This window comes from Trichomycterus rosablanca, chromosome 9 (assembly GCF_030014385.1).
Source record: "Trichomycterus rosablanca isolate fTriRos1 chromosome 9, fTriRos1.hap1, whole genome shotgun sequence".
In the NCBI taxonomy this organism is placed as follows: Eukaryota; Metazoa; Chordata; class Actinopteri; order Siluriformes; family Trichomycteridae; genus Trichomycterus; species Trichomycterus rosablanca.
The window spans coordinates 6,409,226-6,425,201 of record NC_085996.1 but is presented as its reverse complement, the minus strand read 5'-3'; the positions used below and the strand labels follow the sequence as shown (position 1 = coordinate 6,425,201).

Genomic DNA, 15,976 nt, shown 5'->3' with positions numbered 1-15,976 from the left:
GCTGGCAGGTATGTATTAATTCTTGAATATGTGACTCTAAAGGAGGTCCAGTGAAAATGAAAAATGCTGAAATCACATTTCTAAATCAATACACCTGAAATGAAATCATTATGAGCATTAATATAAGTAGTATTAGATCCTATTTCACATTTTTGCTCAACTAATGCAAATGAATTATTTATGTAAAATAAGTCAGTACACAGGTAACAGGTTAGTCAGGTAACAGGTTAGTCAGTTAACAGGTACGTCGGTGTTACTCAAGTGTTTTTGGTGGACCACAGCCCTTCAGCACTCAGACACTGATGTTAAGGCTAACAGTGGCCTCTAGCGGCTGAATGTGTATAACGCACCAGGTCAGTAAATCCAGTAAAACCAATCCGCGGTGTTTCTGTAGTGGGAAGGAACATGGAGGCGAGGGAAGCAGGGCGTTTACAGTCTGTAACACATGATCACTGTTTACTTCCTCTCTGAGTGCGACTCAGTCCGAGGATTGTACTGCTAACAGGGTCAGAGGTGAGGAATAAAGGAATGGAGGTGATTTTCATCTGCTTTACTGCCCTTACCTTGTTTCAGCAGATCAATACTGCTCCATTAGATCAGGACTTTCTGCAAAGAAGCACTTCAGCTGTTAGTAAGTAAAAGTTCATTTCCCTTGTAAATCTGACTTTAGAAAACCTGTCCTTCTGCATTCAACACTCAAGAGTCACCTGACATGTAAAGATTTCAAAACAGTTAAAAAAAATGCTTTTGTAAGAATTTAAAAATAATTAGGACCAAATTCGACTATTAATGTGACTGTGATTGTTTTTAAAGTGGTATTGATTTGTAAATTTGGTGCCACCATTCTTTATATTCAAATTTAACATCAATTCCAACAAAATGCAGATTTCTGTACACTGTCTTTACATTTAATAGAAAACATCACAAAATGACTTTTATCATTGTCAACTTTAACTGTTTTTTGTAAATATTTTGCTTTAATTACTAATTTAATGCCTGCAACACGTTTCATAAAAGTTTAGACAGGGACGCCTGTTTTGGAACTTTGTACATGTAATGCTAGTAAATCTTTGTGACCCTTGATCCCTTAGATGCCAATTAGGTCCCTTAATGTCGACAAACCTTCTTACTGAACACTGTTTGTTGTACCAGTATATATACGTATATACAGTGTATCACAAAAGTGAGTACACCCCTCACATTTCTGCAAATATTTTATTATATCTTTTCATGGGACAACACTATAGAAATAAAACTTGGATATAACTTAGAGTAGTCAGTGTACAACTTGTATAGCAGTGTAGATTTACTGTCTTCTGAAAATAACTCAACACACAGCCATTAATGTCTAAATGGCTGGCAACATAAGTGAGTACACCCCACAGTGAACATGTCCAAATTGTGCCCAAAGTGTCAATATTTTGTGTGACCACCATTATTATCCAGCACTGCCTTAACCCTCCTGGGCATGGAATTCACCAGAGCTGCACAGGTTGCTACTGGAATCCTCTTCCACTCCTCCATGATGACATCACAGAGCTGGTGGATGTTAGACACCTTGAACTCCTCCACCTTCCACTTGAGGATGCGCCACAGGTGCTCAATTGGGTTTAGTCCATCACCTTTACCTTCAGCTTCCTCAGCAAGGCAGTTGTCATCTTGGAGGTTGTGTTTGGGGTCGTTATCCTGTTGGAAAACTGCCATGAGGCCCAGTTTTCGAAGGGAGGGGATCATGCTCTGTTTCAGAATGTCACAGTACATGTTGGAATTCATTTTTCCCTCAATGAACTGCAGCTCCCCAGTGCCAGCAACACTCATGCAGCCCAAGACCATGATGCTACCACCACCATGCTTGACTGTAGGCAAGATACAGTTGTCTTGGTACTTCTCACCAGGGCGCCGCCACACATGCTGGACACCATCTGAGCCAAACAAGTTTATCTTGGTCTCGTCAGACCACAGGGAATTCCAGTAATCCATGTTCTTGGACTGCTTGTCTTCAGCAAACTGTTTGCTGGCTTTCTTGTGCGTCAGCTTCCTTCTGGGATGACGACCATGCAGACCGAGTTGATGCAGTGTGCGGCGTATGGTCTGAGCACTGACAGGCTGACCTCCCACGTCTTCAACCTCTGCAGCAATGCTGGCAGCACTCATGTGTCTATTTTTTAAAGTCAACCTCTGGATATGACGCCGAACACGTGGACTCAACTTCTTTGGTCGACCCTGGCGAAGCCTGTTCCGAGTGGAACCTGTCCTGGAAAACCGCTGTATGACCTTGGCCACCATGCTGTAGCTCAGTTTCAGGGTGTTAGCAATCTTCTTATAGCCCAGGCCATCTTTGTGGAGAGCAACAATTCTATTTCTCACATCCTCAGAGAGTTCTTTGCCATGAGGTGCCATGTTGAATATCCAGTGGCCAGTATGAGAGAATTGTACCCAAAACACCAAATTTAACAGCCCTGCTCCCCATTTACACCTGGGACCTTGACACATGACACCAGGGAAGGACAACGACACATTTGGGCACAATTTGGACATGTTCACTGTGGGGTGTACTCACTTATGTTGCCAGCTATTTAGACATTAATGGCTGTGTGTTGAGTTATTTTCAGAAGACAGTAAATCTACACTGCTATACAAGCTGTACACTGACTACTCTAAGTTATATCCAAGTTTCATGTCTATAGTGTTGTCCCATGAAAAGATATAATGAAATATTTGCAGAAATGTGAGGGGTGTACTCACTTTTGTGATACACTGTATATGGTAGGAGGAGTAATCGGTCGTGTCTGAGAGACTGAGAGACGCTTATAGTCCGGATTTTGCTCCATCTGATTTACACCTTTTTGGACGCTCAAAGGAAGCTTTAAAGGGAAGAAGATTTTCATGTGATGATGATGTGAGAGCAGCACTGCATCAGTGACTACGAGCTCAACCAGAAACATTTTTTGCTGATGGCATTAACAAGTTGGTAGGACGGTGGAAAAATGCATCAGGAGGTGACGATGTAGAAAAGTGATGGAGTTTGTTTTTGAAATTCTTAATAAATAGAGTTAAAAAGAGTGTGGAAATGGTTTGAAGACCCCTCGTATTATTAAAATATTAATAGTAATTTCAATACTAATAATTATTGTCATTAATAATAATAATCAGTCTGTAAAATCATGTGTCTAAAGCTTGCATCCAAATTTTGTTTTAAATATAACGCTTACAACTATGTGGAGAATACACAATATTAGGTCCTCAAGAAAAACAAGAATCACAGCTGTTCATATTGCAGATTTATTTATTAAAAATTGTTTTTGATTGTTTTTGATTCTAGGTAAATTTTGGCACATCTCAGACCTGCACCTCGATCCTACCTACCATGTCACAGAAGATCACACCAAAGTGTGTTTCTCCTCTAAAGGATTTCCTGCAAAGGATCCAGGACTTTTCGGGGATTTCATGTGTGACTCTCCTTACCAGCTGATTCTGTCTGCTTTTAACTATATGAAGCATGTGGACCAGGAGCCGGAGTTTATTATCTGGACGGGGTATGAGATTTAAATTGAATTCGTTCAGTGCTATAATGTGTGTAATCTGGGTTATTTCTGTTTTTTATTATGAGACATTGAACATTATACAGTCAGGATCAGAAGTTCACATACAGCATGTCAAAGTCCTGGAATTTTTTAGCTGAATCACTGGAACGACTGAAAAAAATTGAGGTCTTTCGTGAGTTTTTTTTCTTAGAAAATATGACAAAATGTTTGGGATCAAAAGTATATGATATACACCGATGAGCCCTAATATCAGACTCTATAAGACATCTGAAGGACTCCTGTGGTATCTAGTTCCAGGATGCTTCTAGCAGTTCAGTCTGTATGTTGTGAGGTGGATTGTCCTGCAGTGCATCCTGGTGCCATCTCTTCCTCAGGGAAGTTCTTGGCGAGAACAGGATTGGTCAGACCAATCAAACCTTCTTAATTGTCCGATTTCTTTGCCTTAATGCCGATTGGAGCATACATGGATATGTTGATTTCTTACTATACTGTTAGCAAAGGATGTGGCTGAAACTCAACCTCCTAAACTTAATTAGGAGAGGTGTCACCAGTGATAGGGCCAGTGATAGGGCCAGTGATAGGGCCAGTGGAGAGGGCCAGTGGAGAGGGCCAGTGATAGCTCAGTGGTTAAGGTACTGGACTAGTAAACAGAAGGTTGCCGGTTCAAGCCCCGCCATCACCAAGTTGCCACTGTTGGGTCACTGAGCAAGGCCCTTAACCCTCAATTGCTCATCGTGTTCCGCTCATTGTGTAAGTCGCTTTGGATAAAAGCGTCTGCTAAATGCTGAAAATGAAATGAAATGAGGTGTCCACATATTTTTGGCAATATAGCATAGTTACGTCAATGAATGTAATAATTTACCTAACGTCTGTTTTATTTTGCAGGGACAACCCTCCTCATGTTCCAGCAGATAAGCTCTCCACCGACACTGTAATCAATATTATCAGCAATATGACCCACACCATACGCCAGTTCTTCCCTCAGCTACCAGTTTACCCTGCACTGGGCAATCATGACTACTGGCCACAGGTATTACACCGTAGTTCCAGTGCTTCTGCTTAATGAGTTTCTGTTGTCTTAGATTATGTATGTTGTTTAATTCTAGTGTTGAGTATTAAAGGTCCACTGGTAAATACGCACACACTGAGCACTTTATTAGGTACACGTATCAGGTACCTACATTCAGGGATTATTTTATTAGCCACACCTACCATAAAGATAAACATTGTGGGTAAACAGTTACTGTCTGAAGCCCTACTTTGCCATTGCTGTGTATCACATCAATCAATCAATCACACTAGACCCCCACTGATCAGATGATGTTTGGACCATGAACCTTTCTCAGCACTGCAAAGACTCATACTATATTAACATGGGAGTGTCTGTTGTACTGATATATGAGTGTATCAGCTGCAGCAGTGTTGTTGGGAGGTCATATAAAATGCAGTTTGGAGTTCAAATGTCAATTCTTCTTGTCAGGATCAGCTTCCAGTGAAAAACAATGACATCTACGAGGCCGCAGCCAAACTTTGGGGTCCGTGGCTGCTCCCAGAAGCCCTGGCTACTTTACGTAAAGGTAGATTTTCTACATATGATAACATTGATTAATAAACAACAAAAACCACAATAGGTTTATTGGTGCTATTTGGAAATAAAGAAACAAATCTGCCACATTAAAAATAACCAGTTTCCTTCAAACATTTTGGACACCTACTTACAGGAGACGAACCCCCTACCTGTCAAAACTGCAACGAGACCCTGACAATTAAACACATACTGATCGAATGCCCTACCCTGCAGCCACATGCAGAAAACATCAAATATCTCTTCGATAAGACCCCACCAGGAAAAATACATAATTACTTAACACACGTCAAACTAGTACACCTTATGTAATAAAGGAAATGATGGGAGTACCAAGCAAGCCGCACCCTGCCCTCTAAAAACATTGTCACCATGATATGAACCAGAAACTTGACATGCCAGGTATATAGCCGTAATCGAGCTGACGTGGCAATAAATCCCAGCTATCATCATCATCAAACATTTTGGAATATTAAGGCCAAATTGTTAGTTTTCTCTTCACACTGAAGACATTTGGGTTTGAGATCAAATGATGATGATAAGAGAGTTTAGAATGTCAGCTTTTATTTCCTGGTTTCTGAATGTTTGTTTTTTTTGTAAAAAAAAAAAAGACTAGATATGAAATGAAATGTTGGTTTTTTGTATGTAGCAGTTGACCAGAACCACACAATTATTATTTAGGCACTAACCTGTAAAAACCTAAAATTAAAGAAGGGTGTACATTCTTTTTTGCATGACGAAAATTCAAGCATCATCTAGCAAACTCCATGCACTTATATTTGTGGTTAAATGTACGAAGTAGCTATAGACACTCTTTCCAAACATTGTGTTGGCATGAATTATAATATTTGTAGCCAGTTTTTCAGAGGGTGCCGGTAGTTCTGAAACTGACTCTAATCTGTATTTGCTGTTTGTTTTATGCAGGTGGTTTTTATTCTCAGTTGATTAAGCCGGGTCTCCGTCTAGTGAGCCTGAACACAAACCTTTACTACAGTCCCAACAAGGTTACAGTGAACATGTCCGACCCAGCGGATCAGTTCCAGTGGCTGCAGGACACACTGGAGCTCTCCAAAACGAACAGTGAAAAAGTAAGAACACAAATTAAGTTCTAGCTTCTGTAATCTTTAATAATCTTTGTTGGTGCGCTGGTGTTGCAGTGGTAAAATAGTGGTTTAGATCTGGGGCTCGAATAACAGCGATGTTGCCGGCCAGTCAGGCATCTAAATGGAGATGATTGACTATGTCTGAAGGGGGGATCTCAGAACAGCCTAGCCATTGTGGGGTGCACTGGCCAGTTTACTCTCAGTTCCAGTCCCAAGCTCAGATAAAATAAGGATCGTTATCAGTCAGATTTTCCAAATCAGTTATGTGGTTCTTTAATAAAAATCATCTTTTTTATTTACCTGTTTGATTTTCTCTTTCCTGAAGGTCTATGTGATTGCACATGTCCCAGTTGGTTACCTTCCCTTTGCTAATAACACCCCGGCCATGAGGGAGAGCCACAATGATAGACTAGTGGACATATTCCGTAACTACAGCGACGTTATTCACGGCCAGTTCTATGGTCACACTCACCGAGACAGCATAATGGTTCTGCTGGATCACAATGGTAAGAGCTTATTCCAGGTACACCAAAAACCTTGTCTGTCTATATGTTATCCTGAAATGACTGGTGTAAAGTCACTTAGTGGAGCAGTTAATACAACACCACAGTAAACACAATCCATGAGTGTGAACAGTGGAAGTTTTATTGTGTCAGACATGTGCCATTGCAGTCTCATGTCTGACACACAAAAAATAATAAAATAAATAAATCAAATTTTAAGCATTTTTAGTAAACACTCTCTTTTGTTTTCTGTGTTTTTAAAGGAAAGCCGGTTAACTCTGCCTTCGTCACACCAGCTGTTACCCCAATCAAAAATGTTTTAGAGCCCTATTCCAACAACCCTGGAGTTCGCATGTACCTGTACAATACACAGGACTTCAGTCTACAGGTATGTACTAGCTAAACATTATTTACACCACAAACTTTGAATGTATAACTACTAATAATAATTGTGGCGCTCAGGTGGCGCAGCAGTAAATCACTCAAGTCCACTCAAATCCACTACCACTCCCACTCAAATCTCAGCAGTGCTATCAGCCAGACATGATCGGCTATGCTTGGGGGTGGCAAAACAGCCTAGCCATAAGTACGTGCACCTGTCAGTGGACTCTCAGTCCCATACCCATGCCGAGACAAAATAAGGAGGGTATTGTCAAGAAAGCACCCTGCCACCAACTGGTGCAGCTCACACTCAGTGTGAATCCATACGTCAGGCCCGCTTGTCAACCAAAAGGTGCCACAACACTTACTCACAATACCAGGATCTGGGCCAGCAGGCTGGTATCACCTGGCATCATAATTTTAAAAGAAAGCAGGTTTCTTAACAAAGGTGCTGGCAAATCTGTCAGGAAGGACTTGAGATAAATAGAAACACTTTCACCTGGAGCAAATTAACACTCAAAATTAAGGTGACACATCAGTGACACAAATGGCCAGGCAGAAAGACATGATTCGGAAATTGTGCCCCCAAATCAGTATATTAGCTGAAAAATTGAATAATTTGCCTCAAATGTTTCTTCACTTCACAAATCAACTAATTATGCAGTTTGTCCAGGTCCCAAACTGTAAATGTGCTAAACATCAGTAATGTAAATGTGAAACTGAAACAATTCACTTCACTTTCTGTCATGTGATGAAGCCGACTAGCTGCAATTTCCCGAAACCGTAAGAAAGGCTGACACTGCAGGGTTTTCCACAGATGCAAAATAGGGTTTGAGATGGAGAGGATGCTTCCTTTTTTTGGCTCAGGAAGGGGAAGAATGAGGTGTTTGGAGAGCCTTTAATCCAAGACTTATGACTGAAACTCATTTTATTTGCAGGACTTTTGTTTTACTGTCACAGACAAACTGGTAGATCATCGGTTATTACAAAAATTATTAAAAGTTTTCAAGAATGTGTTGGTGCATCAGCTATTTCTCTGTTTTTAATACACAATTAGGGAAGATCAGTCATGTTACTACTGTCTGTTGGGAGGCCAGATGAGGTTCTACCACCCAGTGGCCCAGGAAGAAAAGCCCAACGGCTTCGTATCAGATGGGTCGTGTGTTAGTCTGAGGTTCTCCTTAGCCAGCCAGGATGTTAGATGGTTCATTGGTCGTGTCAGTTTTAATTACACGGCTTTTGTTACCCAGTGCTCCTTGCGTTTATACTTTCAGTAAACACTTTCTTCTCTTCTTTTTAAAGGACCTTTGGCAGTTCTACTTGAATCTCACAGAGGCAAATCAAGAAAAAAAGCCCGACTGGAGACTTGAATACGTTATGACTAAAGCTTTTGATGTGAAAGATATTCAGCCGGAGAGCCTGTATGAACTCTCTCTGAGGTTCGATGCACCGCAGAGTAAAGAATTTGAGACGTATTTCAGTCACTATATGGTGAGTTACAGTGACGCTGTTACGTGTGAGAGTCTGTGTAAAACAGCACAGCTCTGCTCCATACGCTTCCTGGACAGTGAATCCTATTCACAGTGTCTGCAGAAGGGAACTACATTCAAAAGGGAACTACAAAACGGAAATACATTCCAGACCCCTTTTTTCCTTTAGTCTTATAGGGCCACTCATGTTTTAGTAGCAGGAATACATGCCTGAGAGACGTGGATAAAACGGTGGATGATTTATTAAATTGTTATTTGGGAATGTCTTAAACTTTTACAAAGCTGTTGGATTATAAATCAATCCAATGGCTTGTGAAGGCAGAGCTAAATGTAATGTGAGTGATTAAAACTGGTGATTAAAAATTGGCTGTTTTACCCCAGACTCTAGTATGATAGACAGTGTGTTTAATTAGAGCAAAATTGTTTGTAGTTACACACTGTAGCATATAAAATGCAAAAGGGGAGTTGTAGCCTTGCGGTTAAGATACTGGACTAGTAATCGAAAGGTCACTGGTTCAAGCACTACCACTGCCAGGTTGCAGTTGGGCTTTTGAGCAAGGCCCTTAACCTTCAACTGCGTAGACAATACACTGTCATGGTAGTGTAAGTCGCTTTAGATAAAGGCATCTGCTAAATGCTGAAAATGTCAATGTAAATGTCACACACACACACACACACACACAACAGTCCACCATGAAAGTGGACATTGTGGATGCACAAAACACATTATGTGTCAAAATTTCAGGGCATAAAATGCCATTTAAGTTTTCTTTAAAGTAGCCGCTCTGTACTGGAGGTAAAAGTAAACCTCTTTAAGATGATTTTGTCTTATATGTGATGTTAAAAGAATAAACAACTTTGCACCTTATCCCATTAAAAGGCCAAGACTGAGATCTGTACTTAAAGAACTTAAAGAACCTAAAGAACTATATCAAAGGGTAAACCTACATTATTTCTAACCCTTTTATGTTAGGACATTTACATTTTCAGCATTTAGCAGACGCTTTTATCCAAAGCGACTTACACAATGAGCTTAACACAATGAGCAATTGAGGGTTAAGGGCCTTGCTCAGGGACCCAACAGTGGCAACTTGGTGGTGGCTGGGCTTGAACCGGCAACCTTTTGTTTACTAGTCCAGTACCTTAACCACTGAGCTATCACTGGCCCTGTCTAGGACATGTCTAGTTCCTTAAGGTTCTAGCTGTTACTTTCTGGTTATGTCTAAACTATTGAAAAAGCTTGCGAGCATAGTTTTTGTCTGTTTTTATGGAAAAATGTGGTTCTCCAGGTGTGTATTCCTGTTATGAGATCTTGCTTGGCCCTGTAAGACTATAGTAAAATAAACAAGAAATGTTTAATTCTCAGGGAATTAAATTTAAAGGGAGTATCACTGTTTTCAAACAGGAATTTGATTTTTAAATATATTGTCTGATGCTGGAAATTATCTTTGAATCCAATCAACTCAGTTACCTTTTCTAAATGAGTTTCTGCAGGGACTTGATTTGTATTTTCATGTTTTTACAGCTAAAAAGGGGACATTTATTTTTTCTAGACCATTTATACCTATTTTTCTCAAAGTACAACAAATAAAGGAATCAAATAAAGATTTCTGAGTGTGTCTGTTGGTATTTATGCTCATCATAAATAAGAAACTAGCTTTGCAGATACAATTGGTGTTAACTGGTGTTAAAAAGGCAGGTAAACCAGCCAACTGTTCTGTGGAATGCAAACACGACCCCTTGTGGTAAGACTCTGAGCTGCACGAGTGGTCATTGAGCCAATACAGAATCTAATTGATTGAATGAGGAATCGATTCAGTCACCGTGAGTGTAAATATAGGGTGATCATGCTCGATAAGCTAGTAAACTGAACCACATGAATGATTTCTGGTTAAATTAAATGCTACTGCTACACGTCAGTTCTAATTCACATGGACAGCTGTCTGGGTTTGTTTCTCATCTGTCTGAAGTTTTGCATGTTCTTTCTGGGCCTTTGGTGTGTGTGAGTGAGTGAATGAGTGTTTTGTAAGTTCTTTCGTAGGCCTTAGGTGTGTGTATATGTGAGTGAATGAGTTGATGAAGGAATATGTGTAAGTATGTGTGTGAGTGAGTGAGTGTTTATTTAATTTATTAGGATTTTAATGGCAGGTTTTACACACTTTGGTTACATTCATGACAAATTCATCAGTTTAAGTTTTTAATATCAAACACAGTCATGGACAATTTTGTATCTCCAGTTCACCTCACTTGCTCGTTTTTGGACTGTGGGAGGAAACTGGAACTCCCGGAGGAAACCCACACAGACACGGGGAGGAATTGAGTGTGTATGTGAGTATGTGGGGGAGTGTGTGAATGAGGCCGTGAGTGTGAATGCGAGTAAATATGTGTGTGTGTGTGTGTGTGTGTGAAAGAGTGTAATTCTCTTGATGTTTTGGGAGGTTTGGGAACTATTATAGGTGCATTTAAAATCCCTCTGAGCACCAGCGCTAGTCTGTACTTACCATCTGGCTGAGCGATAAGCTCCTCAGTATTTGCTTTAATGGGTTCCTGGTTTACCATTAAAGGCTGGAGCAGTGATCTTCACACATACACACATGGGACCAGTCCAGTCAGGCTGTATTGACCCCTCAGGGCATTTGTTTAATCTATTCAGCTGCTAGCTGTCCAGTATTCATCACTGATTCATCGTGCTCCAAGTTGCACTCAGTAATATCATAAGTACAGATTTAAAAATGGATCACACACAGAAATCGTTTCGTACAACCTTTTTTAAAAACCTTAGAAAGGTTTATAATCACAACCCAACCTCAATAAATGCTTTGTGTTATTACAGCCTGCACTCCAAAAATATCTGGAGTCTTCCTGTGGGAATTTATGCCCATTCAGTCCATTTGTAAAATCACTAATGCTAGACGAAGAAGCCTGGCTGAAAATGTATAATCTTCACTGGGTCAGAAACAATTCTCTCTCACACACACACACACACACACACACACACACACACACACACACACGTTTTTGTGCTGTGGGAGGAAACACACAGACACAGGGAGAACATGCAAACTCCACACAGAAAGGACCCAGACTTCTCCATCAGGGAATCAAACCCAGGACCTTCTTGCTGTAAGGCGACAGGGCTACCCGATGAGCCACCGTGCCTCCACTTAGGATTTTGAAATGACTGGAACATTTTAAAACTACTTGTTTTTTTTTATATTAATTCCTGCTTATAATGGTTTAAACAATAAAATCATAAAACTCACTCTCACTCACTCTTTTTTAACAGCTTATTCAATTAGGGTCGCAGGGTAGGGTGGGGTGGGGTGGGGGGTGCTGGGCCTATCCCAGCTTTTCAATGGGCACAAGGTACACAGTAACACCTTGGATGGGGCACCAGTTCATCGCAGGGCAGACGCACACACACACACACACACACACACACACACGCACACACACACACACACATTCACCTATAGGGCAATTCAGTGTCTCCCACTGACCTGACTGCATGTTTTTGGACTGTGGGAGGAAACCGGAGCTCCCAGAGGAAACCCACACAGACACGGGGAGAACATGCAAACTCCACACAGAAAGAACTCAGGAACTTCCTGCTGTAAGGTGACCGGGCTACCCACCGAGCCACCGTGCCGCCCAAATCATAAAACTGTCGATTTTAAATTTAATTACTAAATTGCCCTTTTCGACATACTGTATATCTGATAACATTTACAGTGAAATAATGTATTACAGTGTCTTTACATTCAGAGGTTTCTGTAGAATATGATACATCAAGCTTTTAATAAATTATTTAAATTATATTAATTCTGATGCAGAGTTTTACTGACGTATCGACCTGTACATACTGTACGTGTGCTTATCGAAATGCAAAATGTATTAATGTGTCAGTAAATAAACACAGCACAAAGAAAGACTCAATTATCATAATATTTGAACTGGCATTTTATAAATAGCCTCTTATTATGCAGCTGACCATATCAACACAGCCATATCACTCTACTGTCAACCTTATCTTCCTTTAAAAACCGACAATCTAAACCCTACAAACAGCAGAAATGACCGACTGACCCATTTTAATTGACAGCTGCTTTTGAGTAACAAAGCCTTCCTGACTGTGGGGAGCACCGTTCATTAAATTTCCTCTACATTTCCCAGATTGGGCTACTGAATGTAATTATCGTTCTTCCATCTCGCTGTCCCGTGGGAACCCTTCCCCCCTCTCCACCCTGCTCAAACGTGTGTCCCCGGGTCCTCTGCACCTCCCCGTCTGCATGTTGTATTTCACTTAATGCCCTGCTTATCAACCCCCGCATCCTTTCGCCGGGACAGCTGTGCTGCTGATGCAGTTGTTTAATTCCACACACTGATGCAGAATCAGCATCACGTTCATGAAATATTTACAATGTAAAAAATGTTTGTTTGTTTGTTTATTAGGATTTTAACGTCATGTTTTACACTTTGGTTACATTCATGACAGGAACGGTAGTCACTCGTTACACAAGATTCATCAGTTCACAAGGTTATTTCAAACGCAATCGTGGACAATTTTGTGTCTCCAATTTACCTCACTTGCATGTCTTTGGACTGTGGGAGGAAACCGGAGCCCCCGGAGGAAACCCACACAGACACGGGGAGAACAATCAAACTCCACACAGAAAGGACCCGGACCGCCCCACCTGGGGATCAAACCCAGGACCTTCTTGCTGTGAGGCGACAGTGCTACCCACTTAGCCACCGTGCCGCCCACAATGTAAAAAATGTGCTTTACAAGTGCAAGGTTTAAATATATACAATATAAGTTGGAGGGTCATTGCTCGTGCACTCTCCCTAGTTATATAGGCATCAGCATCTATTTTTAGGATCAAATTTTCTTGCTTTACACTACAGCCATGTTTTTATTGAGTATATTCTTCGTGGGTGTTTTAATGATGCACTATATGACCAAAGTATGTGGACACCTGACTTGGAGCTTGTTGGATGCCCCATTTCAATACCAATCTATCTGGTGTGGCTAATATACCTTCTGCATGATTTTGGGAGGTAGAAGGCAACTGAAGAGAACATCCAGACCAAAATCCAGGATTGCACCCATGCAGGTCCCTGGGACCCATACTGGTTTACTTTCCTGCTCTAAACTCTAATGTAGTGGCTGCTCTAAATAGTGCTGCACAGCCAAAGGACTTTGGGAACCAAGGTTCAAACCTCATAGCTGTTGGGGGGGGGTTGGCATGTTCTTCTTATGTCTGCATGTGTTTTATGCAGGTACTCTGGTTTGACCTTGAAAATGACATCCATGCAGCGATCAGAAAGTGGTCTGACTGCTCTAAACTGCCAGGTGGTGTTGCAAGTAGTGCAAGTGCTGCATAGCACTAGAGTTCGAGGGACAACATGCAGAAGGTGAATTGGCTGCTCATATTTACATTTGCTGTATTCAGTGGACACTTACAATTATGACTAAATACAATTTAAGCAATTGAGTTTAAGGGCCTTGCTCAGGGGCCCAACACTGGCATTTTGCAGTGGCAGGGCTCGAACTGGCAACCTTCTGATTACAGGTCAAGCTATCACTCCCCCATTGCCTCAAGGTGGCATTAAGTAAATCGCTAAATGTGTGATGCCTTGTGACGATTTGGCACCTGGTCCTACATTCCTGGCTTGAGTCCAGTGTTAATAGGTGCCACCAGAACCACTCCCACTCTAACAGGATGAAGTGGTTATAGAGGATGAATACATGAATACATGAATGCAGCCTTTTCTGTAAAACAATCATCTTAACGCAATAAGCCAGAACTCGATGTGAATATGAAACCATGGTTACTGAACACTACTCCATCCACTGAGAGCTGCAGAGGATGCTGATGCCTTGTCACAGATGGTACTTGAGTGCAGTGATTGCTGCTTTTTGTCAAGAGTCTTTTTGAGTTTTCTGGATGTGTGCACAAAGGGCCAAAAGTCTGTGGACACCCCTTTTAACGATTACGTTCAGGTGTTTCAGCCACACCCATGCTTTCAAATTTGTGGCAACGTTTTGAGACATAAAAACTTCCAGTGTTTTAAATTACTAAGCACTTCAGCTGACATGTACTTAGTAATTCTCTGATTTATTTCTTGCATAAAAAACCTCTTAACAAGGTTTCAGCAGATTTGTATTCTTGGACTGTTGTCTAATTAAACTAGAGTAAGGTAATGTTTACTATGGAAGCACGTATGTCAGTCGCTCTGGATACCAGCGTCTGCTAAATGTAAATGTAAAGTTTTTTTTTTTTTTTTTAATTTTCTATTTCCCCCCCCCCCCCCAATTTTTATCCCCCAGTCTAGTCGTGTCCAAATACCCTGATTGTGTCCTCTATACTGATTCGACCCTTCACCGCTGACTGAGGACGCCTCTCAACTGACATACGCCCCCTCCGGCATGTACAGTCAGTACAGACTGCATTTTTCACCTGCAGGAGTCGAGTTCATACACTGACGAGCACTGTGTACGGAGGGCCACACCCCCATAAGCATTATTCCTCAGCCCTGTGCAGGCGCCATCAGTCAGCCAGCAGGGGCCACAGTTGCACCAGTTATGAGGACCTATGATCCGGCTTTCTTACCCTCTAACCCTGAACAACAGCCAATCGTTGTTCATGCAGCCGCCCAGCCCAGTCAGAAAGCAGAGCTGAGATCCGATACGATGTATTCGAAACCCCAACTCTGGTGCGCTAGTGTACTTTACCACTGCGCCACCTGAGTGGCATGTAAATGTAACCTTACAACTTTATTGTGATTTGGAAATATTGAAAATTGGCAATACTTGCAGCACAGCAATCAACCTGCTTCTGGGGGTTCTGGGATCCACAGCTAGAAAAAGATCCACAGAAAGGCGGTGCCCCCATTCCTAATTGTGACAGGGAGTCTGGTTTGATACATCAGTTGCCCATAATGGTACAATCCCAATCCAGTGCACCCCTTTCCGCCATGGGTCTTTCTTTTTCATTTATGACAAACCAATCAGGATGCCAATATGAATCCCAGTATACAATGTCGTCATGCCAGTATCTGGAGTAAAGGTTGATTATTACAGAGAACACTCACTTTGAATATAGCAGGTGCGTTACAGGGATGAGATGAATAAAAAGGGGGGTCTCCTTTACCCCTCCTCCCTTCCCCACCACCTCCTCCTGCTTCTCCTGATCTTCATCCTGCTGCTCCGCCTCCGTGTGGCAGATCGACAGATCGGACTGTGACCGGAGCCGTATGTTTTTTTTGTTGTTTATCAAATCATTCAGTCACACCATCACCGCCACCACCATCACCAGCACCAGCAGCAGCAACAAAGCATCCACAAACCAGCACTAACGCAAACCAG

At 41.5% G+C, this 15,976-nt stretch overlaps 1 protein-coding gene across 1 annotated transcript; it reads left to right on the top strand.

Annotated features, from left to right (window-relative positions):
- The first annotated feature begins 501 nt into the window (after positions 1–501).
- smpdl3a (sphingomyelin phosphodiesterase acid like 3A) lies at positions 502–10,212 on the top strand. Its single transcript, XM_063001028.1, has 8 exons — positions 502–631; positions 3,323–3,536; positions 4,431–4,575; positions 5,026–5,122; positions 6,055–6,218; positions 6,559–6,739; positions 7,000–7,124; positions 8,420–10,212. Exons 1-8 carry the CDS (start codon positions 529–531, stop codon positions 8,774–8,776), a joined length of 1,386 nt encoding a protein of 461 aa, XP_062857098.1. The 5' UTR covers positions 502–528; the 3' UTR covers positions 8,777–10,212.
- Positions 10,213–15,976: the final 5,764 nt, after the last annotated feature.